Raw genomic sequence first — 19,386 nt, 5'->3', positions numbered from 1 at the left:
TTCTCCCGTAAAATTTCTAAGTGTGCGATTGCCGCTGGGTGGTTCAGCGTGATCCAGATAGCAATCCACCCACAATTAGAAATGTTTTTGGAAGTCGGGGTGAGTTGCGCCGTGAATGAGGTGTGCGGGATTTGAAGATGCTGGCAGATCCAGCTTCTCAGAGATGAGGGAGCCCTGATCTCAGACTAAAACACTGCGTGCCATCCCACAACCCCCATCCCCATCATCAGGATGCTCCCTATCCCCTGATTGCCAGTAGCAGCCCCCAGGTGAGAGACACCCCGCCATGCGTTCTCCTTCATGCTCTACCCCTTGTCAGTGCCAACCTGGCACCCAGGTAGTGCCAACAAGCCATTGCCAGGCTGGCACCACCCGGCCATGTCTCCAACCACCTGGGGGTTATAATGGCCTCTTAAACACCCCAACCCCCAGCATGGTTATCACGTCTGGTCTCAATTTGTGGAGACCAGTAGTGATTCGCACTGGCTTCACGTTGCGGTGGCAGAATTGCAGGAGGCAAGAGACTATGCATATTTAAATGAAAGAGCTGGAGCAGGCCAGGAATATCAGAAATTGTTTGTGCAAATCCCGCTTTGGGCCTCTCCCAGAATCCACCCGCCATAACAGTATTTGTGCTGCGCGAAATACGGCCAAGAATCGCCCGAGTGTCATACTTCGATTTTGTAATCCTCCTATGAAGTGTCTTGGGATGTTTCATTACTTTCAAGAGACTATACAAGTTGTTGTTTACTTTGTTTGTCACCTTTCTGAAATCAGGAGATCATATGAATGTTTATGGTATTGGATAAATCGTTAGGCCAATTCTCGAGAGAGAGTGCAGATAAACACGTGGCTGCAGGGATGGTGTAGGACGGAGGTTTCAGTTACGTGGATAATTGGAGCAAATTCTGGGGAAGATGGGACCTGTACAGACAGGACAGTTTGCACCTGAACCAGAGGGGCACCAATATCCTGGGAGGGAAATATGCTACGGCTCTACAGGGGGGTTTAAACTAATTTGTCAGGGGGATGGGAAAACGAGCTGTAGTCCAGAAGCCAGTGCTGACAGTAGTGAGGTACTGAGGAGGGTATCAAGGTCGCAGGAGTGTACTGGCAGACAGGAAGGTGGGTTGAAGTGTGTCTACTTCAATGCAAGGAGCATCCGGAATAAGGTAGGTGAATTTGGAGCATGGATTGTTACCTGGAACTACGATGTTGTGGGCATTACGGAGACCTGGTTAGAACAGGGACAGGAATGATTGTTGGACGTTCCGGGGTACAGATGTTTCAGTAAGAGTAGGGAAGGTGGTAAAAGAGGTGGAGGAGTAGCATTGTTAATCAAGGACAGTTTAAAGGCTGTAGCAAGGCAGTTCAAGGGGGATTTGCCTACTGAGGTAATATGGGCTGAAGTTAGAAATAGGAAAGGAGTGGTCACGTTGTTTGGAGTTTTCTATAGGCCCCCAAATAGTAATAGAGATGTGGAAGAAGAAATTGCAAAACAGATTATGGATAGGTGTGGAGGTATCATGGGTGACTTTAACTTCCAAATATTGATTGGAACATCTGTAGGTCGAACAGTTCGGATGAGGCAGATTTTGTACAGTGTGTGCAGGAGGGTTTCCTGACACAATATGTGGATAGGCCGACAAGAGGTGAGGCCACATTGGATTTGGTACTGGGTAATGAACCGGGCCAAGTGTTAGATTCGTTTGTGGGAGAGCACTTTGGAGATAGTGACCACAATTCGGTGTCTTTCACGATTGCAATGGAGAGGGATAGGGCCATACGGCAGGGCAAGATTTATAATTGGGGGAGGGGGTAATTATGATGCGATTAAGCAAGAATTAGGGAGTATAAGATGGGAACAGAAACTGTCAGGGAAAGGCACAAATGAAAAGTGGAGCTTGTTCAAGAAACAAATACTGTGTGTTCTTGATAGGTATGTCCCTGTCAGGCAGGGAGGAAATTGCCGTGTGAGGGAACCATGGTTCACAAAAGCGGTTGACTGTCTTGTCAAGAGCAAAAAGGAAGCGTATGTAAGGATGAGAAAACAAGGTTCAGTTGGGTCACTTGAGGGAGCAAGGTAGCAAGGAATGAGCTTAAAAAAAGGGGGCTTAGGAGAGCTAGGAGGGGGCATGAGAAGTCCTTGGTGGGTCGGATCAAGGAAAACGCCAAGCCTTTTTACTCTTATGCGAGAAATAAAAGAATGACCAGGGTGAGGTTAGGGCTGGTCAAGGACAGTAGTGGGAACTTGTGCATGGAGTCAGAAGAGATAGGAGAGGCATTGAATGAATACTTTTCTTCAGTGTTCACCAAGGAGAGAGGTCATGTTTTTTGAGGATGAGAGTATGATACAGGGGAGTAGGCTACAGGAGGTAGATGTTCTGAGGAAGGATGTATTAACAATTTTGAAAAACCTTAGTGTCGACAGGTCCACTGGGCCAGATGGGATATATCCTAGGATTCTTTGGGAGTCAAGGGATGAGATGGCAGTCTTTGGCTTTGAACTTTGGGTCCTCACAGTCCAAAGATAGTGCCAGATGACTGGAAAGTGGCGAATGTTGTGCCTCTGTTCAAGAAAGGAATAGGAATGACCCTGGTAATAGGCCGGTTAGTCTTACTTCAGTGGTTGGTAAGATAATGAAAAAGGTCCTGAATGATAGGATTTATGACCATTTGGAAAGATGCTGCTTAATCCGGGATAGTCAACACGGATTTCTGAAGGGCAAGTCTTGCCTCACAAATTTGATTGAATTCTTTGAGGAGGTAACTAAGTGTGTAGATGAAGATAGAGCAGTTGATGTCGTATACATGGACTTTAGTAAGGCATTTGATAAGGTTCCCCATGGTCAGCTCATGAAGAAAGTAAGGAGGTGTGGGATGGAGGGAAATTTGGCCAATTGGATAAGTAACTGGCTATCACATAGAAGACAGAGGGTGGTGGTAGATGGAAAATTTTCAGACTGGAGATCAGTTACCAGTGGTGTACCACAGGGATCAGTGTTGGGTCCTCTGCTATTGGTGATTTTTATCAATGACTTGGAGGAGGGGGCTGAAGGGTGGGCCAGTAAATTTGCTGATGACACCAAGATTGGTGGAGTAGTGGATGAGGTGGAGGGCTGTTGCAGGCTGCAAAGCAACATTGATAGGATGCAGAGCTGGGCCGAAAAATGGCTGACGGAGTTTAACCCTGATAAGTGCGAGGTGATTCATTTTGGTGGGACAAATTTGAATGCGGATTACAGGGCAGGGTTCTGAGGAATGTGGAGGAACAGAGAGATCTTGGGGTTCATGTCCACAGCTCTCTGAAGGTTGCCACTCGAGTGGATAGAGCCATGAAGAAGGCCTAAAGTGTGTTAGCATTTATTAACAGGGGGCTTGAGTTTCAGAGCCGTGGGGTTATGCTGCAACTGTACATGAACCTGGTGAGACCACACTTGGAATATTGTGTGCAGTTCTGGTCACCTCACTATAGGAAGAATGTGGAAGCATTGGAAAGGGTGCAAAGGAGATTTACCAGGATGCTGCCTGGTTTGGAGGATAGGTCTTATGAGGAAAGGTTGAGGGAGCTACGGCTTTTCTCTTTGGAGCAGAGGAGGGTGAGAGGCGACTTAATAGAGGTTTATAAGACGATGAGGGGGTTTGATAGAGTGGACGTTCAGGGACTATTTCCTCGGGTGAATGTAGCTGTTACAAGGGGGCATAACTATAAGGTTCGGGGGGGAGGGGGGGGGGGGGAGGGGGGGGGATATAGGAGGGATGCCCGAGGTAGGTTCTTTACTCAGAATGGTTAGGGTGTGGAATGGACTGCCTGCTGTGATAGTGGAGTTGGACTCTTTAGGAACTTTCAAGCCGTTATTGGATAGACACATGGAGCACACCAGAATGATAAGCGGGAGTGGGATAGCATGATCTTGGTTTCGGACAAGGCTCGGCACAACATCGAGGGCCGAAGGGCCTGTTCTGTGCTGTTCTGTTCTGTGTTCTATTTGTTAGTTATCGGGAGAAGCTGCACTTGCTTTGAAGACACACAGACCTTGATCTTTCCATATCTTAAATTTTGTTCAATTGAAGGAATATAGAACAAGTTAGGTCAGGGAACTGCAAGATAGATCATCAACTGCAAGACTCTACTTATGACAAATATTGTCCTGCTGCAGCCTCGACTAAAGATTGATGATGTACTCAGTTATTCAGATCACATTCTACTCTCTAATCCTACAGACAATGTGAAGTGTTTAGTAATTGATAGTTTTTTTCACCCATACCCATTAAATTAACCAAGGATTCAACTCAGCCTTTCAATCTGTTGTATCTAAAGTAAATTACTTCTGAAGTGTTCTCTTTTGTTTTACTTAAGTGTTTTTATACGATGGGGAAAATGCATGGGATTAAAGATCTTCAGTGCATAGTTGAATCCTTTCAGTGAAAGCCCTTTATACAGCAGTGGACAAGAAAAATAAAGGGTGCTGCTATAAGGCTGGGTGAACAAATTTGAGAACTGCTCACTAATAATCTTTTGAAATACACACCAAACTTGACTCAATAATGTGAAATTAAAACATGCAAAGTTTAACTTGTTTATAGACTTCAAATGATTTCTAATCTACACAATATGCAATGAGACCAATAGACTGGATACAAAAACTCTACCATCCATTAAGTAATTATTTCTCCTTACAGAAATTTGCCTTTTAAGAAGCTTCATGCACATTTTACATGTCCAAAACATCAATCTGTGTCAAGTATTCAGCATTTTGATTTTTGTATAATGCAAAAGCATTTAGTTGCAAAACTATGTAGTTAAGTTCCCATGCAGTCTGTAACTTGCATTGTTTTGCAAACATATGCAAGGTGCCAAAGTAGGAACACTACCACAACATTAAAAAACTGCAGTGAAAATACTGGAATGATGCCAAAATGTTTGAATGCAATACATGTGCCTCCGAATACAAGCTGCTAAATATGGTTTCTGACAACGAAGAAAGACTAGCTGGAGAAAGACCCTATTTAAATTTTAAATTCAATAAGTTGCCAATTAAGTTTCAGGAGAAACAATCAAATCTATACTTTTACATTTGAAGGCTACTGCACAAATCTAATGTTATAACTACTATTTCAAGCAAAAACCTTTTTTTGGGGGGGGGGGGGGGGGGACTAGTTAACAACTAGGCATAACCTGCCTTTGCTACTTATACACAATTACTATTCAGTGACCCCTGTTGGAAGTGCACATGCATATGCATGTTGGCTCAGCTGCTATGCAGCTCCATAAAATTATCCTGCCAATGCTCACTGCACAATCAGCCATGAATAATGATCAATGGGGAGAATGGGATCTGGTGGGTGTGGAACCATAGCTCTGCCTGGACAGGAGCAAACTGGTGCGGAAACAAAAGAAAATGGTTTTAACAATTAAACTCAACATCAGGTAACTAGTGAGTTTATTGCACGCTATACCTCATTGTCTGAAGGGTATTCTCTACTTATATCTCATTTAACAAATATAATATTTCATATTTATTTTATATAATGGCTGAATTTTAGATTTTTAATGTGCTTCCTCTGGTTACGTCGGCCTCATGCCGTGGTTCATTGAGGTATAGCTCTTTAATTTTCAAAAAGTTGTGGAAAAATCCTGGTAAACATCAAGAGGCCGGTAAACCTCACAGGCTTAAGATAATTACAATTCAAAAGCTAACTTATGTTTACTGGATAAGGTCACAGCTAAAAGGGAGTCATAAAATAGTAGGTGGGCTTTCTTAACTAAAGAACTGGAGACGTGACATCTCTAGCTATCCCACTGGAGACACAAATTTTTCAAGTGGTTGCCCAGAATTAAGGACAGCTTTGGAATTAAAAGGTAGATAATTTGCATATCTGCCTGGGAATGGAACATTTGTGTCACACAGCTGTAGAGATGGATGGAGCTTAAATGAGATTCTTTGAACCATCTCTGTGAATTCAGTTGGGGTATAGCTTGCAAGCAAAACTTGTTGAGAGAAGCAGCTGAGAGATTGTGGCAGCTTTGGGTCTTATATAGCTTGTAACTCATGGAATTCAAGAGGTAAAGTCGGACTTTGTACCCGAAGATCAATCTTCCATGACACAGCCTGCGAGTGGATGCAGGTATTCAGTGTAAGGCAAAGTTGGAAAGGGGAAAAGGGAAAAAGGACTGAAAGGTTTGTTTAGCAAAGGAACAAAACTGCTGTAACCCTCAGTAAAGCAGTGTCACCTTGTGACAGTTGGAGTTCTGAAAGTAATCAGCTTGGTTTCTACTGTTTGAAGTCGCTGCACAGATGTTGCAGGGAGGCCCACATTGCAGTTGTGGAACCAGAGTCTGAGGTCAATAATAATTAAAAAAAATAAATTTAAAGTACCCAATTTTTTTTTCCCAATTAAGGGGCAATTTAGCATGGCCAATCCACCTTGCCTGCACATCTTCCCACGCAGGGACGGGGAAAATGTGCAAACTCCACACGGACAGTGAGCCAGGGCTGGGATTGAACCCGGATCCTCAGTGCCGTGAGGCAACAGTGCCAACCACTGTGCTGCCCTAGGTCACTCAGCCAAAAACTAATGGAAGAGCCCCCCTGAAATCTTTTACTTTGCGAATAGCTGTAACACTGGCTAATGGAAGGGCCCCCATGAAATCTTTTACTTTGCGAATAGCTGTAACACTGAAAATAAATTGGAGAGAATTCTGGAGAGATAAACCTTTCAAATTAGTCCCAGGAAAAGTGAATGAATATTTAAAATTTCATAAAATAAAGGAACTCTTGGAGCAAAATAGAAACAGGAACTTGGTTTATAACGCAAGTCTTTGTAAGCTAAGTTAACGATGCTTACTTTGTTTAATTCTATTTGAAATACAATAAAGTTTGTTTTTATTTAAAACATGAAATCCTGGTGCCGGGGACCCAGGTTCGATCCCGCCCCTGGCCCATCTGACAACAGAACACAAAAATACACCAAACCACTCCTCAGGAAACCTTGACATACGCTGCTTTAAACTGTAAAAAATGCTGTATTTTTTCCTTAAACAAACTCACTCCTTCACATCGAGAACCATTTAATGAAGAAAAAGGACAATTGGACCAAGAAGTCCATTTCTTCCATTAAGGGTAAACAAACAATCTAACATACCAAGGCGTCTATTCCACCAATTTATTCTCCTTAGGGAAAATTCTCCATAAATACTTTGCCCTCAAAATGTCATCAAGTAAGGACTTCTGGTGGCAACATGTGGGTGGAGATGCACATTAGGTGGCTCCTGCTAGAGTCTCTGGCTTTCGGAATTTTATGCCGTGTCTCAGGAGTAGTTTTTGCATGAGCTGGTGTGGGAAGTCATAAGGGTGGTGGTGGAAGTTCAAAACGGGCTCAGAGCTAAGGTGGACGACTTGGAAAACAGGTCGATGAGGCAAAATCTGAGGATCGTGGGTCTGCCCGGGTAGGTGGAGGGCCCCGAGACCAACTGAATACTTAGCAAAGTTGTTTGTTGAGTTGATGGGAGAGTGGGGAGAACCCTCCGCTACAAGTTGGGCAGGGCACATGGAAGTGGGTGGGGGTAGGGGGGGCTTTGATCCGTGGATATCTTTACACCCAAATGACCGGACGTATTTGTTTTTCTCCCCAGTGCACAAAAGTGTTTTCAAGGATTGACTTTTTTGTGGTGGGAAAGGCGCTGTTGACCGGAGTTAAAGGGGCAATTATCATTGCAGATCATGCTCCACATTGGATGGGCGTGGCTTTGGAGAGGGGGCAGCTCAGAAACCGGGTTGGAGGATGGATGTGGGGTTACTGGCAGATCGGAGCTTCTCTGACAAGATAGGGAAGGTGATTGAGGAGTATGTGGGGTTCAATTGCACGGGGAAGGTCTCACCGTTGGTGGTTCGGGAGGCTCTGAAGGTGGTGGTGAGGGGTAGGTGATCTTGTTTACGTCCAAGATGGATAGGAAGGAGAGGGAGGAACGGCAAAGGTTGATAGAAGAGATTTTGGAGGTGGCTGGGAAGTATATGGTGACCCGGACCCAGGGCTCTTGGCGAAGAGAAAGGAGTTGCAGGCGATGTTTGACATATTGTCCACAGGGAAAGCGGTGCATCAGTTGAGAAGGAAGAGAGGGCTGTCTATGAGTACGGGGAGATGGTAGGGCTTATGTTGGCAAGTCAACTCCAAAGGGTGGCCGCAGTGAGGGAGATAGTTCAGCTGCGGGAAAGGACAGGGGAGTTGTGTTGGCACCATAACAGATTAATAAGGCGTTTGAGGAGTTTTATAGGGAGATGTATAAGTTGGAGCCACCAGAGGAGGAACGGGAGATGAGGGAGTTCCTGCGTGGGTTAGAGTGCCTGAGGCTGGATGAAGTGGAGAGTCCAGGGCTGGAGGAACCAAAGGGGGTGGAGGAGATGAAGTTGGCAATTAGGAGGATGCAGGCAGGGAAGGCAATGGGGCTGGATGAGTTCTCGGTCGAATTGTATTGAAGATGTAAAGATAGGCTGGCTCCGTTAATGGTGGAAAAGTTCGAGGACGCAATGGACAGGGGTGTCTTGCCACAAACGATGGGGCAAGCCTTAATCTAGTTGTTGCTCAAGAAGCACAGGAATCCGGTGGAGTGTGGGTTGTACAGGCCAATATCTTTGATGAATGTGGGAGCCAAGATATTGGCAAAGGTGCTGCCATGAAGATTGGAGGGGTGCCTTCATGAGGATGATTGGGGAGGATCAGATGGGGTTCGTAAAGGGCAGATCGTTGTCATCAAATGTGAGGAGGCTGTTGAATGTGGTGCTTTCGCCGGCAGAGGGAAGGGAGACGGAGGTCGTGGTGGTATTGTTAGATTCAGAGAAGGCATCTGATTGGGTGGAGTGGCGTTATTTGATGGCAGTGTTGAAGAAATTTGGGATTGGGCCTAAGTTTGTGGCGTGGGTGCAGCTGTTGTACAAGGAGCCGATGACAAGCATGCACATGAATAATATGAATTCAGGGTATTTTGGATTTCACTGGGAAACAAGGTAGGGGTGTCCCATGTCACCCCTTCTGCTTGCATTAGTTATAGAGCCCTTGGCCATTGTGCTGAGGAGCTCTGGGAGGAGGGGAGAAGAGAAAGAGAGAGATAGAGAAAAAGGAGCATATGGTGTCCATGTTTGTGGATGACTTGTTGTCTATTTTGGAGGAGCCTAGCCCGTTAGTGAGGGACATAATGGGTTTGGCTTCAAAGATTTGGGTCCTTTTCAGGATACAAATTGAATTTACGGAAAAGTAAATACTTTATGGTCTTTCCATGAGTGGGGATGGGGGGGGGGGGGGGGGGGGGGTTGCCATTTTGTTTGGCGGCATCTCACTTTAGGTATCTGGGGTGCAGGTGGCCCAGGACTGGGCGAGTCTCTGGAAGTTAAATTTCACTAGCTTGATGGAGAGTGCGAAGGCCAACTTGTTGAGTTGGGACAACCTTCCTCTGTCGTTGATACAGACATTAAAGATGAATATTTTCACCGCGATTCTTGTTTTTGTTTCAGTGACTGCCATTTTTTTTTGTCCATGACATCTTTCAGAGAGGTTTTCAGGTTGATCTCCTCGTTTGTCTGGGCGGGGAATGTGGTGAGGATAAAGAAGTTGATACTGCAGAGGGGACGGTGGTGGTGGTGGAGGGGGGGGGGGGGCAAGGCTTCTCAAATCTGATGTATTTCTATTGAGCAGCGAATGCAGAAAGGGTTCAGGGATGAATGTCGATTAGTGGGAATCATGGGTTTGAGCCCATGGAGGATGGATGCAAGGGGGTGGGAAGAGACACGGTAGCACAGTTGTTAGCACTGTTGCTTCACAGCACCAGGGACCTGGGCTGAATTCCCAGCTTGGGTCACAGTCTGTGCAGAGGCTGCACGTTCTCCCCCTGTGTCAACGTGGGTTCCCTCCGGGTGCTTCGGATTCCTCCCACAAGTCCCAAAACATGTGCTTGTTAGGTGAATTGACATTCAGGCACCGCAGTTTGGCAACTAGTGGATTTTCACAATAACTTAATTGTAGTGTTAATGTAAGCCTACTTGTGACACTAATGAAGAAGGGGATTAAGGAGGTGAAGGATCGGTTTCTGGGAGGGCAGTTTGTGAGCTTGGAGGAGTTAAGCTGAAAGTTTAGGTTGGCGCGGGGTGAAAGTTTCAGGTATGTGCAGGTGCGGTCTTTGCAAACAAGGTCTTCCCGAACTTCCCAATAGTGTCTTCGAGGTTGGGGCTGATACAGCTGAATGTAGGGGCTGGTTTAGCACACTGGGCTAAATAGCTGGCTTGTGATGCAGAACAAGGTAGTAGCGTGACTTCAATTCCTGTACTGGCCTCCCCGAACAGGCGCCAGAATGTGGCAGCTAGGGGCTTTTCACAGTAACTTCATTGAAACCTACTTGCGACAATAAGCTATTATTATTATTACGTAGTGTATATCTTACAAAGTCTAGGATGAGTCGGCTGTTTGAGAGGGTGGAGGATGTCTGCGAGCGACGCGGTGGGGTCCTGCGAACCACATACAAATGTTTTGGAGCTGCCCTAAGCTGGCATGGTTTTGGAGAATGGTTTTCAGCACCATTTCAGGGGTTCTGCATTTGGATGTGGAGCCGATCCCCTAGAAGCCATTGGCGGTGTTGAACCGGCACGCAAGTGCGGGAGCAGGTGTCTGGGCCTTCGACTTGCTGATTGCTCACAGGTAGGTCTTGCTGAGGTGGAGGTCAGCTTCTCCACGGCAGGGGAACCTGTTTGGAGTTTTCCGACCTGGAGAAAGTGAAATCTGCTGAGGGGGAGGGAGACGGTTGTTCATTTTGTATTTTGTGGAGTTGGTTATCGTTGATTGCCAAGCGAAGAAGCGGGGTGGGGAGGCAGTGGGGGCTTAATGGGTTGTTTTTTTCTGTGTTTGTTGTAAATTGTAGAATTTCTTTTTAAAGTTCATCAAGTAAATTGGCATAATATTCACTCACTAACATTTCCACTATTTTCGCACAGGTTGTCATTACCTGACAACACCCATCAGAACAGGAGAGACATCATGTATTGTATAATATTTTATCTGCATTGCAGAAGGCGGCCATTCGGCCCATCGAGTCTGCACTGGCCCTCTGAAAGAGCACCCTACCTAGGCCCAATCCCACACTCTATCCCCATAACCTCAACCGAGGGGCAATTTTGCATGGCCAATCCATCTAACCTGCACATCATTGGGCTGCGGGAGGAAACCAGAGAACCCAAAGGAAACCCATGCAGATACGAGGAGAAAGTGCAAACTTCACACAGACAGTCACCCAAGGTCAGAATTGAACCCTAGTCTCTGACGCTGTGTGGCAGCAGTGCTAACCACTGTGGCAGCTTGCCGCCCCATCAGAACTATCCTCCTTTTAATTCCCATTTTAAGCAGATTATTTAACCCCTTCAAAGAAGAAGCTGGATAATTAACTAAGGCTTATTTAATGTGTGCACAAGGACATACATTGCATCCACGTGCCCCTAATTCTGATCTCTAGATTCACGTGGACTTAGTTAATTTTAAACTTGTGCAATCTACCTGTACACAAGTTAGTTTGTATCATCGTTACATATGCTTCATATAATTTAAATATAATCAAATCTTATTTTCACATTTAGCTCTGCAACTCTCACCACCAGCAACAGGACCCATCATTACACTTATTTCTCTCTTTGGGAATTACGTAGGGACATACAAATTAGGAGCAGATGTAGGCAATTCCACCCTTCGAGCCTGCTCTGCCATTCAATCAGATCATGGCTGATCTCTTCCTGGTTTCAAAGCCACCTCCCGACCTGTTCCCCATATCCCTTTAAATTTTTATCATGAAACTATTTGAGAATTAAATTATTTAATTCATATGAAACTATTACCGAAAAGCTAAAATTAGTAATCAATAATCCTTCCAATTCAAACAATTTATAACAGAATTTAAGGTCATGTCACAGAATTAGATGTATTATTTTAAATGTTTTTAAATCACTGGCTAGGACCTAGTTGAAGTATTGCTATTGGACATGAGGGATATAAGGAAGGTGGAATTGAGATAAAAGAACAGTCATGATCATACTGAATAACAAAACAAGTTCAAAGGACTGAATGGACTTCTTCTGCTCTTTCATAGAATTTACAGTGCAGAAGGAGGCCATTCGGCCCATCAAGTCTGCACCAGCTCTTGGAAAGAGTACCCTACCCAAGCCCACACCTCCACCCTATCCCCATAACTCAGTAACCCCACCCAACACTAAGGGAAAATTTTCGACACTAAGGGCAATTTAGCATGGCCAATCCACCTAACCTGCACATCTTTGGACTGTGGGAGGAAACCGGAGCACCCGGAGGAAACCTACGCAGACACGAGGAGAACGTGTAGACTCCGCACAGACAGTGACCCAAGCCGGGAATCAAACCTGGGACCCTTGAGCTGTGAAGCAATTGTGCTAACCACTAGGCTACCGTGCTGCTATTTCTAATATTCTTATACATAATGACACTAAAAATGGGGAGTGATACTATAAATGTTACATTTGCATACTGATGAAATATTCAGACTATTAATAACCATTGAGGAAATAGATATAGATGTAGACTTTCATCCTGAGAATTGTGAGAGACACCAAGGATATAGAGAATGATTCGTAGAAAACATATGGTAAACATTTCAAAACAAATTAAACCAGAGACAAGCCAAGGAAAGTAAAGCAAATGAAAGTAAACTCATTGTGAAATAAATACTTTAGTCAGTGATTATGAGCATTATCATTTTGTTTGCATTTAGGTAGGTGCTTTATATTTGTGGGATGAAAGTTGTAAATTAAAACGTTCTTGTGAAAAAAGGTAATTAAGCAAATTGTTGAATGATAGAATTTTTCAGTCCATATGTCCATAGGACTTGTGTCATAAAACCATTTTCTTTACCGTATATTTTAAAACTTATTTTTTACTTTTATTCCAGGCATAGGATGGGCAGCCCAGCTTGTTGGTCTATAATTGTATGAAACATAGGAAAGCTTCCGAGAAATAGTCACTTTGCCGACTTTCAATATGTCTCTTGCATTACATCTGTTGCATCAATACACTCAAGAATGATGCGGTCCCACAACACTCTTATTTCTCACAACTAAGTGCACCCATGGTGTTCTCTATGTCGTGACAACTCAGAGCTCAATAGTGCCCACTCAGTGATATGTTAATTCAGATGAGCCATTAATCAAATTCTGAATGCCTCAGTGAGGAAACAGTGAAAATGGAAAATCACATTTTGAATGCAGTTGTTAGATCATGTAGTGTAGCAGGGCCATTACAGCAAATGGTGTGATCTTATTCCCTCATATTTACAAACAAATTAAAATAGCTTACTCTCTGATTTGTTGAATCCCAAATGGCTAGACCAAAATAGTCCTTCTCCAGAAGATTAAGATGTTGGCACACTTTGGTAAAGAGCTCATGTCCCTTTGAATGTCTCTGTAAAGAACAACATAATAGATAAATTATTTTCTAAAATGGTCAGTTGTAGTAGGCTGTGCTATTGAATAAGTTTAATGCTCAACATTAAAGCTCATCAGAGCCATGTCACAAAGGACTGCACATGCATTACAAGAGTATAATAATGAATGTTGTCACTAGGATTCAGTAAAGCATGTTTTTTTTTAAATGCTTTGTTCATGCTCTACAGATTTTGTTCCACTAAATGTTAAACAATATTTTGAATTTTGCAATGTTGGAGTAAAGTCCTGGTGGTTGGAGAATTGAGAGATACTGTCAAAAATTTCAGTTCAGAATATATTTGATGCAATATGCGAGTGCCAATATACAAATAAGCCTAGTGACAGCACTAATTGAGGTTACTTTCTCACTACGAATGAAAACATCTTCTCCCTGTAACTGTACCACTTTATTTTATTGATCAGGACATTTTTTTGCATTGACATTAAGCTATTGCAGTTAAACACTGGCTCCCATCAACTGGCAGAATCGATGCACCTCCTGGCTATCAATAGTTAGATAGGATCCACTGTTAGGCCATGCCAGGATCACTTCAAGCATTTATTTTGCACTGTGTGGGCAGTTCAGCTCTGGGGTCTTCCATCCACCGGGAACTAAACAAAATTTAATTTCAGAAGACTGGCATTGTTATAGAATCATAGAATTTACAGTGCAGAAGGAGGGCACTTGGCCCATCGAGTCTGCACGGCCCTCGGTAAGAGCACCCTACTCAAGCCAACGTCCCCACCCTATCCCCGTAACTCAGTAACCCCTTTACCTTTTTGGACACTAAGGGCAATTTAGTGTGGCCAATCTATCTAACCCGCACACCTTTGGCCTGTGGGAGGAAACCGGAACACCCAGAGGAAACCCATGCAAACACGGGGAGAACGTGCAGACTCCGCACAGACAATGACCCAAGCCTGTAATCGAACCTGGGACCCTGGAGCTGTGAAACAATTGTGCTAACCACTATGCTACCATGATGCCCCATGAAGCATATAAATATTTAAGCAAAATGAATAATTATTTAATAAACAACACCAACCCTATCCTGCATACTATAAGTTAATTCTGGCTATGGTGAAAGGTGCTTACCTGCATTTGATGTAAAATACTAAACAAATGCGTAACACAGAAACTTATTTTTAGAAACAAATTAGTGTACTGCTTAACCATACCCTAACACCTTCATTACAAGGAGCTCAAAGCCATACAGAATCTTGTCAAATTCAATATCCCCTTCCTCTTTGATCTGTAGACTTTTAAAACCCAAGCTTGGTATTAGTTCACTTCTGACTTTATAATCAGTCCACTACCCTACATGTTTTCGATCTTGGCGATATTCCACATTATGGGCCTTGCAGTCCAGTTGTGCTTTTCATGATGAACAATTTAGGTAAACCATTGACGCAGCAGGTTTGGGACCTGGAGCGAGACTCCCAGTACATGGAATTACACAGAGGGGGTAATTTTGCAACCCCACCTATGCGAACCGTGCAGGAGTAGGTTACTTGCTCCTTCGATCATGTTCTGTCATTTAATAAGATCATGGCTGATCGGACTGTAACCTCCTTCCTACCCCTAGTAACCTTTCACCCCTTTTATTCATCAAGAATCTATCTACCTGACTTTTAAAAATTTATAGATTCTGCTTCCAATGTTTTGAGGAAGGAACTTCCAAAGACTCACTACCACAGAAAAAATTCTTCTCATCACTGTCTTAAATGGATGTCCCCTTATTTTTAAACAGTGAACCTTAGTTCTACATCCTCTCCACATCAACTCTGTCAAGACACCTCAGAATCTTATATTTTTCAAATCAAGTTGCTTCTTCCTTACTCCTTTAAACTCCAGTAGATGCAAGCTTAGGTTGTCCAATTTGTCCTCATAAGATAACCTGCCCATTTCTGGTGTTAGTTTAGTAAACTTTCTCTGAATTGCTTCTAATGTATTTACATCCTTCCTTAAATAAAGAGACCAATGCTGTACACAGTATCCAGATGTGGTCTCATCAGTGTTTTGTACAATTGAAGCATAATCTCCCTACATTAATATTCAATTCCCAATGCAATAAACAATAGCATTCTACTAACTCTCCATATATTTGCTGTACCTGCATACCTTTTTGTAATTCATGCACGAGGACACCCAGATCCCTCTTCACCTCAGAGCTCTGTCATCTCCATTTAGATATGCTTCTTTTGTATTCTTCCTCCCAAAATGGACAATTTCACATTTTCCCATATTATACTTCATTTGCCGGATCTCTGACCACTCATTAAACTATGTAGCCATGTATCCTCACTATGTCCTCATCACAAACTATTTTTATACCTATCTTTGTGTCATCAGCAAACTTAGCAAGGATACCTTTGATCCCTTCATCATAGTAATTTACATAAATTGTAAAAGGGTGAGGGCCCAGCACTGATTCCCATGGCAAACAAGTTACCACTAAAAGACCCATTTATGGTTAACCTGTTTCCTGTTAGCTGGATAATCTTCTATCAATGCCAATATGTTACGCTCTACACTGAGCTTTTATTTTCCGCAATGACCTTTGATGTGGTGCTCATCAAATGTCGACTGAAAATCTAAGTCCAGTACATCAACTGGTTGCCTTTTATCCACAGCACGTGGCGTCTTCAAAGAACTCCGATAAATTGTTTAAACATGATTTCCCCTTCATAAAAGCATGTTGATTCTGCCTGATTGCTTTGAATTTTTCTAAGTGCCCTGGCATAGCATCTTTAATATTAGCTTCCACCATTTTCCCTACGATGGATGTTAAGCTAAATGGGCCTGCAGTTTCTTACTTTCTGTCTCCATCCTTTTTTGAATAATGGAGTTCCATTCTAATGGAACATTCCACAAATCAAGGGAGTTTTGAAAAATTAAAACCAATGCATCAACTATCTCACTCGCCACTTCTTTTAAGACCCAAGAACCAAGTTCACCAGGACCCATGGATTTGTCTGCCTGCAGCTCCTAGTTTGCTAAATACCACTTCCCTGGTGATTGTAATTTTCCCCAAGTTCCTCCTTCCCTTTCATTTCCTGATTGATAGCTACATCTGGGATGTTACTTGTATATTCTATAGTGAAGGCTGATGCAAAACATCTGTTCACTTCATCTGCTATCTCCTTATTTTCCATTATTAATTCCCCAGACTCAATTTCTATCGGACCAATGGTCACTTTATCATCTATTTTCTTATTTGTGTCTATAGAAAATCTTACTATCCAGCTTTATATTTTCATCAAGCTTTCTCTTCTGCTTTATTTTTTTCCTCCTTATTAATATTTTTGTCATTAATTGCTGTTTTTTATATTTTGTCCAATCTTCTGACCTGTCACCCATCTTTGCACATTTATATGCATTTTCTTTAAATTTTATACAGTCTTTAAACTTTTTTAAACAAAAAGTTATCCACAAATGATGGGTCCTCCCCTAAAAATTTCCTTTCGCAATGGAATGTATCTATTTTGTGTATTCTGAAGTATCCCTTTAAATGTCTGCCACTGCATCCCTATTGACCTATCCCTTAACCTCATTATCGAGTTCACTCTAGGTAATCCTCATTTCATTCCCACATGATTGCCCTTATTTAACTTTAAAATACTAGTCTTGGACCCACTCACTTCTCCCTCAAACGGAATGTAAAATTCAATCGTATGATCACTACTACTCAGGGGTGCCTTCATTATGAAGTTATTAATTAATCTTATCTCATTACCAGGTCTTGTATATCCTGCTCTCTGGTTGGCTCCAGAATGTGTTGTTACAGGAAACTATCCCCAAAACATTCTCTGAACTCCTCATCTAGGCTACCTATGCCCATCTGATTTTTCCAGTTCATACGTAGATCAAAATACCCCGTGATTATCAGTGTGCCTTTCTGACAAATTACTAAAAGTTAAGATTCCCAAGTGGAAGTAGCAAACAAAGGTTCAGGAACTTTAGTGCAGCGATGAAGGGAAAGGTCAGCGGGGATCACCCCAGAGCGTCCTTGCACACCTAGTGGCTGGTTAAATGGTGCAAAAGACAAATACCTGGAGGCAAGTTCCCTTCCCATCCTCTCAGTAAGGAAATGGTGCATGAGGACCAAAGAGGAGGCGGGAAAACATAAATAAAACATTTGTTTCACACATATATATATGTAAAATATTATTGCTTTGAAGTTTATTTTCACATAGAATTGCAAATTATTGGGCATGTGTCTTTTGATTGTACTGAATTTCTTTCAATAATAATAATTATTATTATTATTAGTGTCACAATACATTAACATTGCAATTAAGGTACTGTGAAAATCCCCTAGTTGCCACACTATGGCGCCTGTTCGGGTACACTGAGGGAGAATTCTGGATGTCCAATTTACCTTATAAGCACATCTTTCGGGACTGAGTCAAGAGTCAAGTTCACTCTTCAAATCTTACTCAACAGTTGACGGCTTCACAGAGCATAATCAATGTCAGCAAGAGTGCATTATTCTTACCTCTACATCACATTGAAATTCAGTTTCATCCAACAGAGTCACCTTGCAGCGCATGGTTTTGGGATTTTTAGGGGGTGGTTTCAAAACACTGCTGGTTTTTAGCTCTGGCTCTGCACTTTTGTCTTGTTTCTCTTTGGAGGTTTCTAGCTCTACTTCATCCTTAATCACCGGATCTTTCTCAGGAACAAGATCTTCTTTTTCTTCTTGTGCTGGCTAAAGTGCCAAAATCAAATGCAAATATTTAGTCAGCGGAGATGTCTTTTCATGATTCACGCTGAAGACATTTAAATAACCTAACAATCAAACATAGTCTGAAACAAATTGCCTCTGATCAGCTGATTTACCATTTATAAACAGGATGGCAACTCAGTTGGGAAAGAGATTTTAAAAAGTTTCACCCTGCAGAAGTCAGCTACTTAAAAGGCTGAATGGAAAATGCAACTGACATAAGGAATTATAAGGGTAAATATTGGCAGAGAGCATCTTTACTGGATTGTTATTCTGTAGAATTTACTTTCTTCAATTTCTTTATGCGACTTCTCCAGACCCATGTTGAATATAGATGGTCAGTTTTTTGCCGAATTAACAATCCAGTAATTTTATTTTTAATGTTTGCCATTCTAAGTATATAATATGCACCATTCTTATTGCAATAAAACTGATTAGTTCATTTATTTGTCTACTTTAGAACTGATTTGCATCATTACACACGGCCAAATATCCATCTTTATCCTCTTTTTGATTTTAAAATATGTATAAATTTTTCATGTGGCAGATTTCCACACCCCAGAGAATGTCTTATTGTTGTAGCATCTATCAGCATGCAAAAGGTGTTACCTAGTCAGAACAATCTGAACAGTTGGGCATCTTGCATACAATATCTTAGACTGTAGAACAACAGGATTTGGCAATACACCAGTTATTTACTTACAGTAAAACTCCAACATCTGCTTTTAGAGAGCAAGATTGCAATTCTAGATTTGATAGAAATCACTATTCTCACATGTAGCAAGTTTAGATTTACACTACTTGCATCTAGTAAAGTAAGGAAGCTCACAATACTACACCTTGCTCTAATATTCCATTGAATTGTTGCCAAATAAAATCTCTTGCAAAGAAAATGCAAAGAAAATTGTATTCATCTGAATTATCAAACAATTGCTAGCTTTCAACATAAATTTAAGTAGTACTCTAATTTAGCTTTATTACTCTGGCACTAATATTTTATTTACCAAATTAATTAAACACTGCACAAATTATTTTTGGACAGAGTGTGGAATCCCTGCCAGCTGCATTTTAAGATGGAGTTGGGCTAGATTCCACGTTCAGAATGTGGGAGTGGCCGGGATAGAGTCCTTCAGAGATATGTTTGTGTGGGGGTGGCGGTGGAGTTCGCGGAGCTA

At 42.4% G+C, this 19,386-nt stretch overlaps 1 protein-coding gene across 12 annotated transcripts in view; it reads right to left on the bottom strand.

Annotated features, from left to right (window-relative positions):
* LOC119965418 (protein 4.1-like) overlaps positions 1 to 19,386 on the bottom strand; it is a 231,982-nt gene that overhangs the window by 149,532 nt on the left and 63,064 nt on the right. For all 12 annotated transcript variants that reach the window (XM_038796202.1, XM_038796194.1, XM_038796254.1 and 9 more), the window contains exons 3-4: positions 17,984 to 18,196; positions 13,357 to 13,461 (exon numbers count right to left, since the gene is read on the bottom strand). In XM_038796202.1, coding sequence (XP_038652130.1) covers positions 13,357 to 13,461; positions 17,984 to 18,196 — 318 coding nt within the window. The remainder of the gene's footprint in view (positions 1 to 13,356; positions 13,462 to 17,983; positions 18,197 to 19,386) is intronic.

This window comes from Scyliorhinus canicula, chromosome 1 (assembly GCF_902713615.1).
Source record: "Scyliorhinus canicula chromosome 1, sScyCan1.1, whole genome shotgun sequence".
NCBI classification, from domain to species: domain Eukaryota; kingdom Metazoa; phylum Chordata; class Chondrichthyes; order Carcharhiniformes; family Scyliorhinidae; genus Scyliorhinus; species Scyliorhinus canicula.
This window is presented reverse-complemented; position numbering and strand designations above follow the sequence as displayed.